At 43.0% G+C, this 21356-nt stretch overlaps 2 protein-coding genes across 4 annotated transcripts in view; one reads left to right on the plus strand and one right to left on the minus strand.

Moving 5' to 3' along the window:
- The first annotated feature begins 1906 nt into the window (after window positions 1-1906).
- On the plus strand, window positions 1907-10892 carry NIPSNAP3A (nipsnap homolog 3A). Its single transcript, XM_056514660.1, has 6 exons — window positions 1907-2154; window positions 3994-4195; window positions 7170-7331; window positions 8875-9024; window positions 9408-9494; window positions 9604-10892. The coding sequence occupies exons 1-6, from the start codon at window positions 2080-2082 to the stop codon at window positions 9678-9680; spliced, it is 753 nt and encodes a 250-aa protein (XP_056370635.1). The 5' UTR covers window positions 1907-2079; the 3' UTR covers window positions 9681-10892.
- Window positions 10893-13527: 2635 nt separating this feature from the next.
- The window catches only part of ABCA1 (ATP binding cassette subfamily A member 1), a 90997-nt gene continuing 83168 nt past the window's right edge, over window positions 13528-21356 (minus strand). For all 3 annotated transcript variants that reach the window (XM_056514650.1, XM_056514651.1, XM_056514649.1), the window contains exons 41-50: window positions 20815-20944; window positions 20561-20681; window positions 20325-20387; window positions 19765-19871; window positions 19250-19391; window positions 17912-18046; window positions 17586-17689; window positions 17366-17458; window positions 16946-17189; window positions 13528-16747 (exon numbers count right to left, since the gene is read on the minus strand). In XM_056514650.1, coding sequence (XP_056370625.1) covers window positions 16607-16747; window positions 16946-17189; window positions 17366-17458; window positions 17586-17689; window positions 17912-18046; window positions 19250-19391; window positions 19765-19871; window positions 20325-20387; window positions 20561-20681; window positions 20815-20944 — 1280 coding nt within the window. In that variant the 3' untranslated portion in view covers window positions 13528-16606. The remainder of the gene's footprint in view (window positions 16748-16945; window positions 17190-17365; window positions 17459-17585; window positions 17690-17911; window positions 18047-19249; window positions 19392-19764; window positions 19872-20324; window positions 20388-20560; window positions 20682-20814; window positions 20945-21356) is intronic.

The raw sequence follows: 21356 nt of genomic DNA on the forward strand, positions 1-21356 counted from the left end.
TCTATAACAAATGTAACTACTTGTAAACTAACATATAACTTATATACAATGTAGATGCTTCATTCTTTGCACAATACTCTTGTAATGTTAAAACAACCTTTTCTATCTTATTTTAATTTCGAAAGTCTTTCTGCCTGAATTTGTCTTTAACAAAATGAAAATTTGTTTATTGTGAGAAAAAGCATGAAGGCTCCATAGGTATGCATTCATAATTGCTCTTACCACATTTATTCCATGCAAAGACCTCAGAATCAATTATTTGGTGTAGAGGAAGGAATGTGCTGCCCCTATTAGGAGGAATCATAAAAGATGCCTTGTAAATTTAGGTAGCCTTAAATAAAGAAGTATGCTTTGCTAGGAGTGATTTGTCCCCCAAAGTAAAACTCTAGATTGTGCTGATACCAGAAGAAACGTTATCTTTATATTCATCTTAGTTAATATTTGACCCTGCAAAGCCTCAACCATCACAAAAATCTCATCCCTTGGTAACTGTGTGGTTGCAAGAAATATGCAGGTAGGCCCAGAGCTGTAATGGTGTAAGAGTTCCTAGAGCTGTGCACAGCTGGCACCTCTGGTTTCACCCAAAAGAACACTACAGAAGAGTGCCATGGAACTTTCTTGTGGAGGAGAACTGCTGATGAAGGATTTGTATCTGCACAATGTGAAGTTTGATTCTGCAGAGGAGGATCAGTGTGATTCGAAGTTTGATCCTGGAGTGTGAGTGATTTTTCTGAGTGATTTGCCCCAGAGCAGCCTGTGAGGAACAAGGTCCCACGTCTCCTCAAACAGTTAGGATACTTTTTATTGTATTCAGTGCCTGGACAGAGGCAGATACCACATTTCAGGCACCGATGCCAGGTAACTTAAATAAGCAATTCTCAGTTGTTGCCCCTAGTTACAGCTAAGGTAGAGTTAATTTCTTCTCAGTAGCTGTGGTTTGAATTTGGAATAAGAATGCTGTTGATAACACACTGATGGTTTGGTATTTTGCCAAGTTGTGGTTATCCTAAGTCAAAGACTATTTTCCCCTTGTCTCACACTCTGCCAGGGAGGCGGTACGCAGATGGAAGTGTGAGGGAACATGTCCGGGACAGGTGACCCGAGCTGACCAAAGGGATGTCCCACACACAGAACGCCGTGCCCGGTATCTGAACTGGAGGAGTTACCTGGAAGGGTAAACCGGATGATCTGGTTTTGGGAAGGGGGGTCTGGCCCACTCAGTGGATGGTGAGGAACTGCATTGTTGCGCTTGTTGTTGTTGTTGCTTCAATTATTAAAACTCTTCTTACGCCAACATTCAAGTTTTAATTCGATTCTCCTCCGCATCACACCAATGTGAGGAGACAAGAAAAGGAGGGGCGGGGAAAAGCCGAGCGGCGGCCTGCTCCACTATCATCTGAGCTTTAAACTACGACGGGCGGCTCGGTACGCAGGCGGAGGGCCGGGCTGCAGAGGCGGCCCTAGCGGGAGGGAGGGCAGTTCACCGCCCCCGTGCGGCCCCTGCTCCTCCCCCGCACCGCCCCCGTGCCGCCCCTGCTCCACCCCCGCACCGCCCCCGTGCCGCCCCTGCTCCTCCCCCGCACCGCCCCCGTGCCGCCCCTGCTCCTCCCCCGCACCGCCCCCGTGCGGCCCCTGCTCCTCCCCCGCACCGCCCCCGTGCGGCCCCTGCTCCTCCCCCGCACCGCCCCCGCGTCGCCCCCGTACCGCCCCTGCTCCTCCCCCGCAGCGCCCCCGTGCCGCCCCTGCTCCTCCCCTGCTCCTCCCCCGCGTCGCCCCCGTACCGCCCCTGCTCCTCCCCCGCAGCGCCCCCGTGCCGCCCCTGCTCCTCCCCCGCAGCGCCCCCGTGCCGCCCCTGCTCCTCCCCCGCACCGCCCCCGTGCCGCCCCTGCTCCTCCCCCGCAGCTCCCCCGTACCGCCCCTGCTCCTGCCCCGCGTCGCCCCCGTGCCGCCCCTGCTCCTCCCCTGCTCCTCCCCCGTACCGCCCCCGTGCGGGGGCCGGCGGCGGGGCGGTGTCTGTGTGTCTGTCTGTCTGTCTGTCTGTCTGTCTGTGTCTGTGTCCGTGGCCGGGCCGTGGTCGCCATGCTGCCGCTGGCGCTGCTCCGCCGCCCGCTCGCCGCCGCCGCCCGCCTGGCCCTGCCGCGCTCCGGCCCGCAGGTAGCGGCGGGGGCGCGGGGCGTGTGGGGGCGGTACCCTCCTGGCGGGGCCTGTCGCTGTCGCGACAGCGTCTGTCTTGAGCCTGCGTGCGGGGACGGGCGCGCCGAGCCCCGGGCCCTGCCCACAGTCGTGTGGGGTCCTTTGGGATCTATCCCCGGGTCACGGGATCGATTAGGTTGGCAAAGAATACTGAGATCAGCGAATCCAACCCCGGCTCGAACGGCACCACCCCGTGAACGAGACCGTGGCGCCAAGTGTCACGTCCAGCCTTTCCTTAAACACCTGGAGGGAGGGACGGCGACTCTACCACGGCCCTGGGCAAATGTTCCATCGCCCTTTCAGTAAAGAATTTCTTCCTGATGTCCGAGCTGAACCTTTCCTGCTGCAGCTTGAGACTATTACCCCTTACCCTGTCACTGTCTTCGGCCTGCAAGAAAAGGCCGACCCGCACCCTTCTTTCAGGCAATTATGGAGAGTAGTAAGGTCCTCCCTGAACCTATTTCCTCCACGCTAAACACCCCTGATTTCCTCAGCTCCTCCTCATAAGACTTGTAGTCCAGACCCTTCACCAGCTCTATTGCCCTTCTCTGGAGCAGAAGTGGTCCTGCAGCGTCCCAGTATCTGCCTAAGCAGCAGTCACTACTAGATGGGTCAAACTGCAAAGGGCCATTGAGGAGCAAAGCCTTTGGTTTTCACCTTCTGTATTCAATGACTTGGAAGTGCAGCCAGTTGGGGGTCAGGCTCTTCTCCGAGGTAAAAACTGACAGATGAAGTGGCCTCAAGTTGTCTAAACCAGTGGAGGTTTAAATTGGATATTAGGAAAAAAATATTTACTGGAAAGGTTGTAAAGAACTGAAGCAGTCTTCTCAGGGGAGTGATGGAGTTACCATCCCTGGAAGTGTTCAAAAAATGGATAAATGTGTCACTTGAGGATATGGTTTAGTGGTGGTGGACATGGCACATCTGGATTCACAGTGAATAGGATGATCTTAAAGTAATTTCTAAACAAAAACAATTCTGTTCTGTGGCTTGAGTTGCATGGTGCTCATGCCTGCAGATTCTTGTGAAATAGGACATGTTCAAAATCCATCCTGTAGCTGCCTCTGTGTAAACATGGGCTAAAGCTGTGTTTTGGCCTTAATTTTTCATGTTTTATTTGAGAGATGAGTAGCATGTGCCAGGTTATTGAGGCAGTTGCAAAAGTACACTTAGTCTGGGACTCCCAAAGTGTTTTATCTAATATGATCAGAAGAACTGTTCATGATCAGCCCTTGGGAAGCAGTCAGCAAAGGGGTAGGATGTGGACTTAAGCAATCTTGTGTTGGAATGAATCACTCTTTCCTAAGTGTTGGTATATTTTTCTTTGATTTGCCAATAATATTTAATTAGCTAATACTAGTGTTAGATTGTAGGTAGAAAACACGATGGAGTAGCATAAGTTGGTTGAGTAAGCACAACACAGGCAGATGTTGGTGTTGCTTGGTGGCGTCTCAGCAGCCTTGCTTTTGAATAACATGTTTAGCCAAATACATCTTGCTGCTGAGGAAGAAACTGAGAAAAGGAAAATCCTGTTATGAGCTAATAATTAAACGGTTGAGTGCATCAAATAAAAGATGCAGTGTGTTGCATTGCCAAAAGGAGTGGCAGCAAATAACGGATATTGGAACTACTTCCAAAGAAAAATGTCAAAAGGTACTTTCTTTGTAGTGGACATCATGAAGTAAGTACCACTCTCCAATGTGTAGCAACAGATTCTTCTGTAGTATTGCATTAATTAAAGAATACAACTTTCTGGCTTGAAAGTAATTTTTACTTTTTTTTCTTATTATTTTGTTTCAGGTATGCCTTGCTACAGGGCCCAGACAAGATAATGGCGTTTTCTACGAAATTCGCACCTATGATATTAAGCCAGCGAAGATGAAGGAGTTTTTGGGAATGATCGACAAGTACTTGCACATCCGCACAGCTCACTCGGAGCTGGTAGGATTCTGGTACTCGGAGCTGGGAGCCATGAACAAGGTGTTTCACATTTGGAAGTACGGTACGGTCAGCATCCCTTTGCGCTGCTCCGCTCTCTGTATGTCCCCTGCCTCCTAGGCAAGAAGGTGAGGGGAATGCTTACCTGGCTTTTATTTGTTGCTCTTACCGTGAGGAGGTGCCCCCAAAACATTGCTCCTGTACTGATTAGTGACAAGAACACTTCACAGCTTGTCAGGACAACTTTGATGTGTTGGGATGAGAAATTTTTGATGTTTCTGAACAGCAGTCTCTGTTCAAAACAGGTATGATAGAGGAACTGTGTCAGAGTGTTTCATTCATGGTAAATATTTTTATTTTAGGGTCAGTTCCACAAATGTCTTGAAACTTTCAAAATGAACAGAAAAAAGGAAATATGCACACATATGCAATCTGTGTGTGTTTATATGCATGCATAATTGTTCTAGTATTTTAGCTCAGAGTACCAATCACTCCCATAAAAAAGTGAGCAGGCAGTTCGCATGCTTAAACTCCTTTCAGCAGTGGACCTTTACTGAGATAGGAAGCCACTCCACCAGGTCTGACTTCTAAAGCTTGCAGAGTGTTTTTGTTACAGCTTTAACTTTGCTAGTGCTACAATTTTTGCAGTATGATCAACTTTTTATGTTGTTAGAGTTGGTGCTGACATGGAAGGTGTAGGTGAACCAAAAAACGCTGCGATTATGCTAAAAACTGGGTGTGTTGGTTGTGCTTTTAGTGGAGCCAAAGGGAAGTGATACTTGGGTTACAGACGGGTGGGAAGGAACACTGGCATAATTCCCCTTGTACACCTGCTGCAGTCCAGGTCTATCTGCATGTTGAGACAGTATGCTCGTTGAAGTCCAGTGCAATCAAAGTACAGTTAGATTAAAGGATCACCCCTTTTGTTTTGGAGGGATGAATCACGGAATCATAGACTCCAAGAATTGTTTGATTCCTCTCAAACGTTGCTCAAGGCCATATCCAGCCTGGCCTTTAACATTTCCAGGGATTGGGCGTCCACAACTTCTCTAAGCAATCTGCTCCTGTGGCTCAGCATTCTTAGAGTGAAGAATTTCTTCATTTAATCTAATCTAAATCTTGCTCCATCCCAGAAGGTATTAAGGCCAGGCTGGATGGAGCTCTAAACAACATGGTCTAGTGGCAGGTGTCCCTGCACATGGCCAGGGGGTGGAAACTAGGTGATGCTTTAGAGGTCCCTTCCAATCCTGTGATTCTAAATCTATGCTCTGTCAGTTTAAACCTATTCCCTCTTGTCCTATCACTACATGCCCTTGTGAAAAGTGCCTTTCCAAGTCTCTTATAGGCTCCCTTTAGGTGCTGGAATGCTGCTGTAAGTTCTTCCTGGAGCCTTCTCCAGGCTGAATAGCCCAAACTCTTCCAGCCTGTCTTCACAGGGGAGGTGCTTGAGCACTTGGATGATCTTTGTGACCTCCTCTGATGTTAGCCATTCTTCCCTCATCCACCAAAGCTGTAACCCCATCACAGAAGGCCACCAAATTAGTCAGGCACAATTTGCCCCTTAGGAAAGCAGTGTTGGCTGTCACCAATCATCTCATGGTCTTCTATGAGCCTTGGCATTGTTTCCATAAGGATCTGCTCCTTGATCTTGCCAGGCACAGAGGTGAGACTGACCAAGCTGTAGTTCTGCAGTTCTTCCTTACTGAAAGTTCCATTTTGAAAATGGCATGCCATAACTTCTCAAATACAACGAATTGTGGCTTATCCACTTCCTCTGACAGTTTCCTCAGTACCCATGGATGTATCTCACTGAATCCCGTTGATCTGTGCACCTTCACGTCCCTTAGATGGTCTCAGACATGAACTTTTCCTACAGCAGATGGTTCTTCATTCTCGCAGTCCCTGCCTTTGCCTTCTGTCACTTGCATGGTCTGGCTGGAGCACTTGCCAGGAGACCGAGGCAAAAAAGGACATTTTTCATGACCTGGGCAGCCATGTCTTTCTTTTCCTTCAAGAGAGTGCCATTCGTTTGTCAATATTTTGGGTTCACTTGCTTCTCAGAACTTTTTAGTCTTGGCTACTGTTACTATCGCCAAATTAAAAAAAAAAAAAAAAAAAAGTGGGAAACCTTTAAAATGCAAAACTGAGGGAAAACCTATACCTTTTGTTTCCTAAGAGTGTTTTACATGTCAAATTTGGTGGTTCCTCCCCCCACCTTGAGACCAAACTATGATTTGAGAAATGAACAAACTCCACAAAATCCTTCCTCCTTGATTAATTTGACCCCTGCTTACATAATTGTTATATTTATCTCTTAGTCCCAAGATACTGATATTTCTCAAGGTTCTTGCTATTCTCAGATGCTGGATTTTTCTTTTGTAATACTGGGAGCTATCTGCATAAATGTATTGCTTAGGATGCCTCTGTAGCCAAAATATATACACACTCTTAATTAAGTGGATTTGTTTCCCATTAAGGAAAAGAAAAGGAAGAAAAGGTTTAGCTTTTGGGCATTTAAGATCTTTTTGTGTAACTACACACAAACATTACAAACGCACAAGCATTAATTCTACACTTTTAATGTCACTTTATATAAGCCAAACCACATTTATTAATTTTTTTCTTGGTAGGCTATTACTTCTCCTGATTTTTATTTCCACTTCATTTCCATATCCACTGTGCTTTCTTCAGATCTTATCCTTGGTAACTGTTGCCCCATCCAGTAGTCTGCAGCTGCTATATGTAAATATTTTTAACAGTAAAATTGCTTAACTTACTTTAACTATTTTGTAAACTTTCTTGGAAAATTTCCTTTGACTTGAATCCATTTTAATTTGGGAGCTAAAGCAGATTTTAAAGGTAGTTTTGCACAATTTAAAGGAAACTTACCACATCTGCTTTGAGCTAATGTGATGTCTCAAAATACCAGTTTCAAAATTAGATAACTGTAGTTTGTCTTCTTGTGATTATACACTTTGATTGAGCCTGATGTGATATCATATGCATTTTTCATGGGTTTTTTTCTTCCTTTCTTACAGATAATTTTGCCCACAGAACAGCAGTACGGCATGCACTAGCAAATGACAAAGAATGGCAGGGAAAATTAATCTCTGCAATTCTCCCCTTGGTAGAGAAGCAGCACAATGAGGTTGCTTATCTGGTGCCCTGGTGTCAACTTGGGAAGCCTCCAAAGGAAGGGGGTGAGCTTATCTTTTCTTTTGCTGATTAAAGTTACCGACACTAACAAAAAATGGCTTAAAGTTTAAACCAGATATTGCATAGTTTTATGACCCTTTATGTAACAAATGTGTGTACATGCACCCATGTGGAAAGGGTGACATAACACAGATGAGGGGCAGAGGTTTTCAGAAGGATTTTACACTAACATATGTCAATAACTGACTAGAGTGGTGATCATTAAGGCTGTTAATGACCAGAATTGTGACTTGTTAAATGAACGTGCAACATGACAATGCCATAATAGTGGTCAGAGCAGTCATCCTGGACTTCCTTGTCTTTCCATCAGTGAGAGGACATTTCTTGGATAATCATTGCTCTCTTTCACAGAGATTTTCCTCTTATCAATTTTCTTTGATGCTACTGCTTCTTTCACATAAAGTTTAAAAGATTCCCTACTTTTTTAAAGATACATAGAAGTCAAATATAAGGATCTGCTCCTTGACCTTGCCAGGCACAGAGGTGAGACTGTAGTTCTGCAGTTCTTCCTTATGTCTCTTTCTGTAACAATCATAGGTTAGGTGTAGAAATCGTGTTCCTATGTATTTTACTTCTCTCTGTAGCAAATTTGATCTTAATAATATTTACAGTTCCCCAGTTTATGAACACTGGCAGGCTTTCTTGCATGAAGAGACAGGGAACAGACCTTGCTTCAGCCCACAGCACATGTATAGATAGAGGAATCTTTGTTGTTTATTTCCCCAGGATTTGGAATTTTATGCTGCTGCTGTTGAATTTGAAAGCAGTCTAGTTTTCTCTAATATCTGGAGAGATTACTTCAAACACTGTTGCACTTTATCTCCAGCCCATTGCTGGAGAGTGACACCAGACTCAAGTGTCTGGCTTTCTATTACTGTGTCAACAATTGTGATCTGAAGTAACTACCTGACCAGAAAGAAGACAAATAACTTTCAGTGGGATTGGAGTTTTTTTGTCAAGTTATGCCATTTCTCTACCAATAAGAGAGATTGCTTGGCACAGCAGAGGTGCTAAACTATTCCTGCTGTGTTGGTTATGCTGTCAGATTTTACTGTGACCAAGTGCCAGGAGTCAAAGGAGTTTGTAATGTCATAAACCACTTCAATGCCAGAAAACATCACCAGTCTTAGAAAAGACACCTGGCATTGCTCAAGCAGCCACCTAGATCCCTCAAACAAGTATGAGCGTTTGTGATACCTGCAGAGTAGTCTGAATGTCCTGAAGTTTCCATGCAACATTGCAAATTGCAAAGTTGGGCTTTGTGTGAAGCCGCCTGTTCTTCAGGGCCCTGGTACTTAGATTTACATTTAGCTTTACTTTAACTGCAGTTAGTGAACCTCTGCTCTTGTGAGCCTCTGGAAGCTGTGAGTTCTTGTGCATGAAGGAAGTTTCCTGCTGTCCCCAAATGACAGGGAAGTGTTATGCTGATCTTACAGCAAATACACTTGTGGCCATGAGACACAGTTCAAGATCTGGTATATCAGTTTGTATTTCCTTCCTTGTGGTAGTGTTTGCTTTTTCTTCTAGGTGTATATGAATGGGTTACTTTCCAGATGAAGCCTGGTGGGCCAGCATTGTGGGGTGAAGCATTTCGAGCTGCAATGAATGCTCACATCAACACAGGATATACTAGGTTGATTGGTGTTTTCCACACAGAATATGGATTACTTAACACAGGTACTCATCAATTTCTGATACAGACTTTGGCATGGGAAGGGGCAGAGGCAGAGAGACAAGACCTGTCCTGGATCAGAATTGGCCAGCTTGCTGAAAGTGTTGGTGTGGATCATCAAAGTCCTGTAAACAGTTGTTGAACCCAGCTTTGTGTGTTGGGTTATAGGCTTAAGCCAGTTGCCACAATCTTAAAAGACTGTCAGATCTGATGTTAAAGTCAAACCATGCAATACTGAGTAAAACATCATCCCACCACTGGCATGCCTGGAGAATTGTTTCTGATAACTGCAAGGCATGTAACAGATGAAGGCAGATTGCTAGGACTTGGAGTACGTGCTGTATTGCAGCATAGTAATGCTCAGCTGACTTTATTTGTACTTTCTCAGTCCATGTGTTATGGTGGAACGAGAGCGCAGATGACCGGGCAGCAGGAAGACACAGTGCCCATGAAGATGCCAGAGTTGTAGCAGCTGGTAAGACATGATGAATCTAGAGAACTCACTTGTGTTACCTGCATGCATGCTGAGAAAAATATTACTTTCACTGCAATACTGTCTTACTTAAACATGCATTTTATTTTAGTGCGTAACAGTGTCAGATTCTTGGAGTCCCAGCAAAATGTACTTCTGATTCCCCTTCAATGCTCACCACTGAAGTAGCTTTCTTCTAAAGGATGCAACTGATGGCAGAAGATGGAAGTGCTGTCAGCAAGTGACATGGATTCCCATACCCTCATGACCTGAGTTGTTCTTCTGTTGGCAAAAAAATAGATGCAAACTAGCAATGTAAATCAGCACTCTTGATCCCAGTTGTTAAACAAGAAGTTTATGATGATATTCCTACATCTCCAGGACAACGAACTTAGCCATATCATGACACAAACCATGCCTCACCAATCTTCTATTTTATCCCTAAGTTCTTCATAATTTTTCATAGCTAGTTTACTTATCAAACTGAATAAGTGAAGTGCCCTTGTCCAGCATTCCAGCCAGGGATGGTATCATTTTTATAACATAGTTTGATGCCTCTTATAATTATCTCATCTAAGTTATTCCACACAATTTAAAATGATGCCTAGAGAGGCTACCTGGAACAGAGGCTAGACAGCGTTAAAGGAATAAAGTAGATATTTATTAAAAGGCTTTCAAGGGATATGACTTGGGCAGTACAAGAGCCCAGCTGAGGCTCTACCCAAGACATGGCGTGTCACGAGTTTTCACACTTTTATAAGTTTTGGTCCATTTACATACAGGGGTTAATTATCCAAATACAGCTTCAGGTTATGAAGTTCCATTCTCCCAGTTTGCTTTCCTCAATCCACTGTTGTTTGCGCTTTTTGGGCCTGAAGCTGTGACTGTGTCCTTGGTTCTCAGTTGTCTAACTAAACTTGCTAACACTTTATATCATGTTCAGAGTCACATACCAATGCAGTATAGAATCTGATAAGCCCTCAAAGAAGGAAACTCCCACAAATATTTTACCCATTTGTTTTAATCAGACTTCTCACTGGGAAGTTTATATTAATTCTGAGCAATGTCCAACATCAGTGTTGCTGGAATTGCACTTAAATACAACAGTGGGGCTGGTTAGGTAGTGTATCCTAATGAGCTCTGCCATGAGACTTTTTACTTAATAATTTGTTATGGTTCATTTCAGCCTTTTCATTTCTTGTTCATTAAACACTGCCTCAAAATTGTGAGTTATCCTCACAAATTTTGCCATGGGTATTCTAGTATTTGTTTAGGGTGCTAAAGCTGATTAGCCCTTGTTCAATTGTGTCATCAGACTCAACTGATTGACATGTGCTGGCATTCTTTGAAATACTTTTTGTCAGACTGTTAAAAGCTAAATAAATGAGTATAAAGCATTAATTTTTGGAGTTTATGGCTCAAGCTCTTACTCTTCTTAAACTATGAAATGATAAAGCCCATTCTCCAAGTACAGTATTCATTTTGCAAGTCTTGTCTTTTAGTCAGCAGCAAATTGCTTTAGAACCAGTAAGCTAAAGTGAATAGCAGTAGGGCAGAGGGCTCCTGGGCTGGGAAGTCAAATTTCTGTTTCGTTTACAGTGGTACAGAGCACCCTCTTCTGCAATTTACAGGTATTGACTATAAATTACAGAGCACTTGGGAGGCTTCTCTGCATGTTAATCATGGATCTGCAATGAGCAATTGAGTACTCAAAAAAGTATCTTTAGGCAAACTGCACAATGATTATTGCTTCTTTAAAGTGCATTAGGATCTCACAGAAAGCACTAAAATAAGAGCTAGGCCATTATGCTTGTGCCCAAGGTGGCTGCGTGGGATGTGGCTGCTGTAGTTAAGGAAGTGTAACAAGTCCCAGCTGCTGTATCCATGCCTTCATCCACTGCTTCCTCCAACAAACCCATGTTTAGCATTCTCAGGGTGAAATAAACAGTACTTCAGAGACCCTTATAAGGTAAAAAGAGCTGATGAACCAGTTTATTGTTCAGAACATTGCCTTAAAAGAGTTCTTTCAAAGGAAGATTGTTTTTTATACTAACAAAAACATGGGCTGAAAAATGGAGAGAGAGAATTAAAAAGACTTTTTTTCATTTGACTGCAAGAATTGTTTCACTAGGGTTTTTTTGGTTTTGTTTTTTTAAAATTAAAACTATTTTTCTCAACACCAGCATTGAGTGTAAAGAACATTCAAGATGTTAGAAGTGTTGTTTATCCTTGGTGCCAGATGGACACCAGATCAAAACAGAAAACCCAGGAAATTAAGAGGGCTGGGCAATCATCAAAGTTCACATGAAGTTCAACAAGGCTTGGGAAGTGCCAGTTTCTGCACTCGGGGTATGGCAACCCTGGGTGTAGACAGACTGGGGAACAAGATGTTGGAAAGCAGCAGGAATGGGCTCTGGGGGGTCCTGGGTGATGGAAAATTGATCATGATACAGCAGTGCCCTGGCAGCCAGGAGGGCCAACCCTGTCGTGGGGTGCATCAGGCACAGCATCACCAGCCAGGCAAGGGAGGGGATTGTCCTACTCTGCTCTGCTGGAGGCAGAATTGGGTGCCGGTGATGCCTTTTGGGACTACCTAAAAACAGAGGCCAGACAAAATTAAGGGGAATAAAAAGCAGTTATATCAATTGAAGGGCCTTCAGGCAGATGAACCCCCTTGCCAGGGGCTACACCCAAAATGGACAACAGGTCACAGGCTTCCATATTTTTGTAAGTTTAGGGGTTAATCTTCCAATTGCAGCTCCAGGTAATGAAGTAATTTACCCTGAGTTTGCTCCCCTCAACTCACTTTTGTTTACTTTGCTTGGGGCCTGAGACAGTAAGGTGTCCTTTATTCCTAGGCCTGGAGAGGAATTGTTTTGTCTGACCAAAATGGGAAAACAGGAGCTAACACTCTATATGGAGTTTAGAGTTATAGACTAAAGAATTTCAGGATTACAAATATATGAAAAATATGAAAGCTAAAATCCTAAGGCATCATTACAATGTAAAAATGGTATTAAGCCATTAGAGAGGGTCAACAAAGATGGTGAAAAATCCTGAGGGGAAGCCGAATGAGGAGTGTCTGAGATCTCTTGGTTTGTTCAGCCTGGAGGAGACTGAGAGGAGACCTCATCACAGTTACAACTTCCTTGTGAGGGAAAGAGAAGGGGCAGACACTGATCTTGTCTCTCTGGTGCCCAATGACAAGACCTTGGGGAATGGCCTGAAGTTGTGTCAGGGGAGGTTTAGGTTGGGTGTTAGAAGAAGGTTTTTTTACCCAGAGCGTGGCTGGGCAATGGAACAGACTCTCCACAGAAGTGGTCACAGCACCAAGCCTGACAGAGTTCAAGAAGTATTTGGACAGTGCTCTCTCGTGGTGTGGTTCTTGGGGATGATGTTGTGCAGGCCAGGAGTGGGACCTGATGATTCTTCAGGGTCCCTTCCAACTCAGTATATTCTGTGATTCTGTGAAATTTTAATTGGCTTCTTATCTCAGGAACAATTTTCCCGATGATTGTAACTTCAGGAATTGGTTGGATATTGGAACTTGGTTGATGGTGATACTACAGGCAGTAGCAGACAACATTTTAGTATCCATTTATCCTTGAGCAATCACACTGCTATTGTGCTTTCATTTATAAACTGCTGTTCAGAATCAACTGAGTGTATAGGGTGTTTTTAGCAAGGAGGAACAATCAGCAATTCTCATCTTTGTAATAAAAATTCAGAGGCAGGTACTTGAGTTGGGATTTAAACATCAAGAGAAGTTTGTTATGCTTTGCAGTTGGATTTGACAGTTAACCAATCACTTGCTAGAGACCTTTTTACTTACTAACTTTAGAAGTTTAATATAGCACTTACCTTTATAACTTGCATCTCCTCATTTACCTGAAAATAGTGTATCTACTCCATACTAGTTTTTAGAGCTACTGAAATCTCATGCAAAGTTAATAACAAAATAAAACCAGGCAAAACAAAAGTTTCTAGCAGTACTCCTTGAAGTACAAAATGCAAAAATTACACTTGTGAAGACCAATGGTGCTATAACAGCTTTATTTTTTACTTAATACAAGGCAATTAGAGTGCCTTTTAATACTTCACATAACAGATATTAGCAAATACAAATATATATACTTTTTTTGTTGTTTTTAATGAAAATGTCCATTTAAGGATTTAACTTAGAAATTTCAGTTGTGAAATCTCTCTAGATTTTTGCAAAGTTAACAGATATTCCAGTGCAAAAATAGATCCCATTACAGATAGCATAAAGTGCTTGGAACGAAGGACCAACTATAATTCAGGAGGGAAAGATAAGCACAAAAGTGGTTGTTTAACCATGGGGAAAGTACAACAACTCCTTACTGAAATACAAATATACTACAAAGAGGGATGCAACATGTCAATAGTACTGAAGTTCAAAATAAGTTAACACCTCAGTGTAGTTTCATTATCAAGAGTGGTTCATATAATGTGTATGACTCTAGAGTGATTTTTCCCCAACACATACTTGAACGAGTAAAAATTAGTGGCTGTCTGAACGTATTCCATGACAAATCTTCATGCCAGTGTTGCATTATGCTGTCTGTTCAGTACAAACAATGCAGATCAGAGCTGTGAGGCAGTTTGGTTAATATCTACATCTACTGCAACATTTTGTCACAGGTAGCAGACCCTGTAAGCATGACAGTCATGGGGCAACAGAAATCAATATTCTTTTTGGTGGGCTAAGGAAAGTGTATTACTATGTTATTTCCTGACACATTAATAATTTAAAGGAGCAGTTACCAAGAGCAAACCCTTTCAGGACCAAATCTGAATCCTCCTAGAACTCGTTCTAGCTCTACATGCACTAGTTTGGCACAGTGCAAAACGTTAGCCCTTCACTTCAGTGATGTAATGCTAATTTGTAATAGTGACTTTTAGCAGTGGCAAGCCTCCAGTACATGCTACTTGTTTCAATGATACTGCAACATACTTGCAGACTGTTCTGGAGTAGTCATGGCTGTAGCTCTGCTGTTTCTGCATCTGGAAGTCTGGTGTATTCATCACCCTGTAACTCATCCCCATAGAGTGACGATGTCATAAAGGTAATAACAAAGCATGTTTTAAGTGAGGTATACCAATCCCCTTTACACTCCGTTTCTCAATCCCCTTAGCAATGAATTATACAGATTAAAAAAAAAAAAAGGTATGAAAAAGGCACTTCAGCAGAGCCTATACTAAGCTCTTACTCTCAAGGCAGAACACAGAGGGACAAGGAACTTGTTTTAACTATGTTTTAAAAATGTTGAGTTGGTCAGTGTTACCAAGTATACTCGGAAATATGTAATCAATCTTCTTCAGGCTCATGCCAGCCTTTTCAGTATTTGCTGGGCTGCTATGGTTATTCACAGAAGAAAATGGTCCATGATTGCTTCATGGAGTAGCATCAAAACCCGTGCAGAACCTCTGTGGGTATTTAAGGCAGAGGCATATTGGAACAGCTCAGGAACTGCACTTGTGTTCAAACCACATTACTGAACCAATTTTCAAATGTAAAAGCAACACAGAGGGGCCCTAAAAGTATTCTCTCCCATGACCGTTGTACAATGTGAACAATAATTGGTTGTTGTTACTATATAATTTCCCCTCTAATATTAGTCTGGCTTCGTAAAACTTGAAAAATTCACTGATGAACTGTAGCACTATTTATCTTGAACTCTTTTGTTTTTCAAGGGGATTTTTAATGAAACAGTTGTTTGTCACATGTATAGTAAGGGTGTATTCTCCAGTTAGGGATCACCTAATGACTGAAACTACACTGCACAACAGAAGCAGAAACTTACACATTAATATTATACCAGTTTCCAAACAGGAGAATTTTAGGTGAACAACTTGCAGTTATTTGCAGATAGCAGCTGATTGCTAGAATCTGGAACATGGTCAGATCATGAATGCAGCTATCCACCATATGGATAGAAAGAGAGCATAGCATTACAGGCATAATGAAAGAAATACCGTGGCTACAAAGATCAGCGGAAAGCATTTTCAATCCCTAATTATGCTACCTACCTATTTAAAGTCATAAATAATACTGTTAAAAAAAAAAAAAAATCTACATCTCGTTTCTAGTTTTATCTGGCAAAGCCAGAAACAGCAACATGCTTGTGCTAAGCAGTAATTCCAGATGATGGGTACCTTTCTGGTGCAAAGCAGGGGTTAAAGAGCAGATATTACAAATCTGAGTGACAGCTCATGATTTAGAATTTGCTCTTGGCATTAGCAGCTTGTACAACTACTGTTTGCTGCTGTGGTCCAAACCCTATGTCTGCTTCTCACCCACTTCTTCCAACTAGATGTTCATGGAGCTGTGACAGTACCTCAGAGGAGCAGAAAAGTACTTAACTGCACGAACACCTAGTCAGAGTATGTTGTTGATTGTGATGCTGGTGGGACAATCATGCATTTGGAGGGTTCACAGTTCTGTGTATCACCACTTGCTGATGAAGATATGTGGTTATGATGGCCTGTCTCTTGCCATCCCACCTGCACAGTACTGCTTTGTGGCCTCAGCTTTGCCACCATTGACCTACACCAGCCTAGAGAAAGCCAGCTGGTCAGGTAGGTTCTCATAACTTAGGGCTACAACATTGGTGGTGACCTTGCTTGCCACTGACTGTTTTGGTGCATTCATTGCCAGCAATGGATATAGCACCAGCACATTCCCACTCCTGACATGAATGTTCTAAAGACTAAAACATGCATGTCCTAAATATCTGTAGATAACCACTGGCCATGATTCCTGAATGAATTATTTTAGCAACCCTAATAAAAACATACTGTACAGTACAAGATACAGTATGGTTCAAAGCCCACAGCATCTCGTGGGTGCTTTACCACAGCTTCAGAGTTACACTGTAATGAGCTAAGTTCAAGTCTTTCACTGGAGAACAGTACAAGACGACTCCATGAGGCACTGCCCCTGTAAAGGAATTGTTTTCATTGCATTGAATTGCATTGCATTGAATGGTTATCAGTAGAGTGTCCAGTTGCTTTTCCTCTAGCTTCTTTGGGAGCATACTATCCCAGGAAAAGGAAGTTTGCATTCTGCTCATCATTTCTTTGACGAAATTGGCTCACACACAACTTTCTTTTACCTTCTCATCTTGCAGGAAGGAGTTAAGGATTGCAATGTCTACCACAGTCTGGTTTTTGTGCAATGACAGGTCCTTAGTATGGTCGTCATCACTTTGGTCCTTAGCAAAATTTACAAAAACCTACAAGAAAAAAAGGCCACATCACACACCACCATAGTATTTCATTAATTCATGGCATTTTAAGCACCGGACATCCTGAAATAGTCCTGGGATTCAGTACTCTGTTTAAATGCCCTTGTAAGATAGGTCAATTAAATTGGTGGATGTACTCCTACCTCTGCAAAAGAAATTTTGGCATCCAGGCTACGAAAAACTTACTTGGTCAAGTGTGGTCTGAGAAACGGAGTAGTCTTCTATGTGGAGTCTCTTCTTGTTCTGGGAGAGAATACTGAATATTTTGGCCAGGGAGGATGGTGAAGAGGGAAGTTGGTACTGCAGCATATTCCGATGTTTTTCCTTCAGGACACTTCCAGGGAAGGCATGCCCAAAGAACTCCTCAACAGGTTTTAAGTCTGGGTTTGCCCCTGCAATTCTCACCACTATGGTGTAACCGTCTCCAAACCTGTGAACAAAAATGTCAGTACAAAAGTTAAGTGCTTCTGAAATACAAGTGAGGCTAAAAATCCAGCAGCATTTCTGATAGTCAGAATAGCAATAAAAATCCTGCATGACAAACTAAGCCTAACTACCTCCCTAAAAATGCTGATTCTGTGGTGTAAGTGAAAATAAAACACCTACCTATTCTTTAGGTGCTGGACACTGCCGAGACACCTGAATCGCCCATTGACCATTATCGCCATTCGAGTGCACAGGGCTTCACATTCTTCCATGCTGCAGGCAGAAATAACTCCATTAGTACTGCAAGCAGCATTGAAGGGCAGAGCAGAAAGGCTGAGCCTAGCATCCTGCCCTGGCAGATGTAAAAGCCAAGGTATGACACAAGTGGGCTGCTACTTACCTGTGAGATGTGAGCACCACTGATCTCCCCTCCTTGATTACACTCAGAGCACAGTTCCACAAGAAGCGACGTGCTTTGGGATCCATCCCTGTTGTAGGCTCATCCTGCAAAATGGATACAAAAACCAGATTACACTGCTACATTCTGCTGACAATACATCATCTTTGAAATGATGGGTCCAATCCTGATTATGGAAACATTGAAAATAAGCAAGTTTGATTCATTCTCTAAAATGAGAAAGTAATTTATGCATTGGATTTTTAATCATTCCTCATTTCAACATGTTTTTCAAGAGAAATGTTGATGAGCAAAGGTTGCAGACTCACCAGGAACACCACAGGTGGCCCTCCAATGAGGGCAATGGCTGTGGAAAGCTTGCGTCTGTTCCCTCCACTGTAATTCCCAGCGTATTTCTCTCCGTATTTCACAAGGCCCAGTTTTCGAATTGCCCACTCACCAACCTGTGAGAGACAGCACACCACCACCTTCAATCAAGCTTAACATCCATACAAAGATTCTTCTTACAAGCTTTGGCTTCAAAATTAGATTCAGAAGGGCCATTCATCTGAGGGTGTCATGTGGCATGGATACAGGTTTTGAAACACCTGGGCACCTTTGGATCAGGATACATGTAACTCCTGTCCCCAGGAGGCCTGAAAAATCAAATGGCTGCAGCTTATCAGCCAGTGGGCATGAGTTCAGCATCAGCTCAGCCACATTAGCCAACAACCTAGTGCCCTTAGCAGCACCAGCTTCAGCGAGCTTTCCTACTACTGCAGGCTTACAGCAGGGACAGGGACACTGCTGACCACAGCACTGACACAGTGGTGCATCCTAGCCCTTTGGATGGATGGAATCTGGCTTGCTGTTCACTAGTGTCCCTAATGGTGCCAACAGGCAGGAATTGTTGTCCTGCAGACTGAAGTGTGTTATGGGAAAGAGATTCAGCTACTACTCAAACCACACCCAGACCTGGGTCCCTTTTTACATGGAGCTGGTGAGAACATCACATGGAAGAACTTAGCAGTAATCTTAGAGGGAGATTGCAGTTTCCACTCATGTTCACCATCACAGAAGGATTCAAGCTACTTGGACATACCCTAGATATTATCTACCTAGAACACTCAGGTCTCATACAGTAAAAACTGTTAATTCCAGGAAACAGAACTGAGAAGGGTGCTGCATGGTACTAGCAGCTATCATCAAATGCATAAAGACTGTTACTGTAACCTCATGTCTGAATGCTGAAATAGCAGCACTTGAATGATGCACCATGATCAACTAGAAAGCTTTTAAAACTCAGCACAAGGCTTGTGCAAAGCTGTAGAGTGTTTGCTTCTGGGGACTTTAAAGAATTAACACTTGACAGCAAGTGAAGTTCTGCATGATCTGCAGCTCCACAGACCTTAAATTCTTAAGGGAAGTAAGTTATTCACTGGAGAAGAGCATTCACTATGAGAACAGACTCAAATTATCTGCCCTTCCATTTAGTACATTATTCCAGGCAACACTGAAAAAACCTTGGGCTGCCCTGAAGGAAAGGGGGGCAGATTTTACCAGACGGTATCTTCACATCATGGCATTACATGAGTTGCAGGAAGGGTGCATGCAAGCAAGAATTTGCAGGTTGGTCACTGGGGTGAGTCCCGTGGTGTCTTGTTTACCTTGCAGACTTCTTTCTCTGGAACACCTCTCAGGAGTGCAAAGAACTCCAAGTGCTCTCGCCCTGTCAGCAGTTCATTAACAGCATCGAACTGTGGGCAGTACCCCATGTTCTGATGGACTTCTTGGATGTTGGACAAGATACTGTAAAAGAAAAAAGCCTTTGTTAGGATTTCATGCTCATATGCTATTTTAGGTGTTAAAACAGTGTGAAACAGTGTTTCTGGATTCACTGAACTAACAAAAATACAGGATCCTAGAAGTCCGTCTTGATCAAACTACTTTTTATCTCTCTCCTTTTTCACCTCCTTTTTTTAAAAAAAATTTCATTTAAATGTGCAAAAGCTGTTATACAATGACTACCAGACTAAAACAACTTTCTTAAGCCACTGACATACTTTACCAGGACTGAAACAGATGCCAGGAGTTGTCAACAGGAAAAGAAGAGAGTTTTGATGTGGAAAAAATTCTGTTAAAACTGGAGGAGAAAGCAGAGAAAAGATGCACTGTCTTTCACCTGTTTCCTTTGAGGAAAGCTTCTCCTCCCGTCACATCTGTATCACCAGTTAGCATCTTAAAAGTAGATGACTTGCCAGCACCATTTACTCCTAGGAGTCCAAAGCACTGGGGATATAAATGAGCACAGTGTTATTTGAGAACAAGATCCAGCTGCATCATTTTCAGCATTGACAAGATGGGAAGAAGCAAACTTGACCCTCAGGACAGCTAGAGGGACTCTTAAGTCCATTTTCAGAAAAAGCCCAAGAACTTCTAGGCTTTTATTTTAAGTGTAAATCTTTAGGCTATGAAGATGAACAAACTGTGGTGTCACCTTGATACATGGTCACCACAGTTCATTTGTGCCAAAGCTTGCATACTGGAGTTTGGCTTCTGGTACCAGACACTGAGAGTTAAGTACCTTCCTCAAAGGAAGACATACAGAAACAGAAACTACTTCAGCTTCTACTCTCCTCTGGTGCAATTTGAACATTCATCTGGTTTTGATCTTACATGCTGTCTTGTGGCTCCTAAATACTGCAGTAATAGCAAAACAATGCATTTAACAAATAAGCTTACCTCTCCAGGGGGGATTCCAACACAGATCCTATCAACTGCTGGCTTTCTCTTCATTCTGTAAATCTGAAGCCATAAGAAAAAGAATGAGAAGGACAATGTCTAATAATTCTAATTAGAGCTGTACATATTCAATACTCCCAACTTGATCCAGTTTTGACCCATTAAATTCCTTTGATAAGGCACAGTGAACTGCATAGTTTTTGTGTCAAAGAGTATGAATTCAGAAGTTCTGTCACCTTGGTTAGCTCCTTGATTTCCAAAATGTCACTCTGTCCTCCTCCACTAATTATCCTCTGCCTCTCTCTGGTTACATCCTCATCTTCATCATTCACAGGAGGCAGCTTGGCATAGACAGGCCTGAAGAAAGCAACATGATAAAATCTTAGCAGAAAATGACAGGGCCTTCACAAGTAATATTCTCCCCATTTCATAGGTGACACCAATGAAAACATCACTTGCCTGTAGCAGTGCAATAGAGAGGACCACCTACCTGGGTTTGATGAAGAACCTGTACTGGATGAGCACCGTGATGAGAAAAAACACAACACCCTCTACTGCCATGGCAAAGAGGTTTCTTCCCACCAGGTCCCATGACAGAGGGGACACAAAACGATTCTCTCCTGCCAAAATGAGATTAAAAGCATAATCACTCTTCCAGAGCAAGGGGATCAGGCCAGCATTTCTTCCAGCAGAGCTCACCAAATTGGGCACTGGGACAGCCAGACCACACAAGGAGCCAGCTGTGTCTGCATGCACATTTTTTACTGTAGGAATACTGGGACTCAGGCCCAGAGAATTCCATCTGCCAAAGAGCTATCCCACCTTTACAAAAGGTTAGTGAAGCATAGAAAGACTGTGACTCATGCCTAGCATCTTCATGCCAGGAAAAAAAAAAAATCCAGCTTTCCAGAACCTCAGCCAGTCCTTACACTAGGTCTAATGATCTCCATATAATTGTCTTTATGCATTTTTATTTAATGCTCTTAACACAATTTTTTTGATCTATCAGTTCTCTTAAAAACTTAAAGTGGA

Source organism: Oenanthe melanoleuca, chromosome Z (genome assembly GCF_029582105.1).
Source record: "Oenanthe melanoleuca isolate GR-GAL-2019-014 chromosome Z, OMel1.0, whole genome shotgun sequence".
NCBI classification, from domain to species: domain Eukaryota; kingdom Metazoa; phylum Chordata; class Aves; order Passeriformes; family Muscicapidae; genus Oenanthe; species Oenanthe melanoleuca.

Coding starts and splice junctions, on each gene's coding strand:
- NIPSNAP3A (XM_056514660.1), top strand. CDS start 2,080: ATGCTGCCGCTGGCGCTGCTCCGCCGCCCGCTCGCCGCCGCCGCCCGC. Junction 2,155..3,993: donor TGCCGCGCTCCGGCCCGCAG/GTAGCGGCGGGG, acceptor ATTTTGTTTCAG/GTATGCCTTGCTACAGGGCC. Junction 9,495..9,603: donor TGCCAGAGTTGTAGCAGCTG/GTAAGACATGAT, acceptor ATTTTATTTTAG/TGCGTAACAGTGTCAGATTC.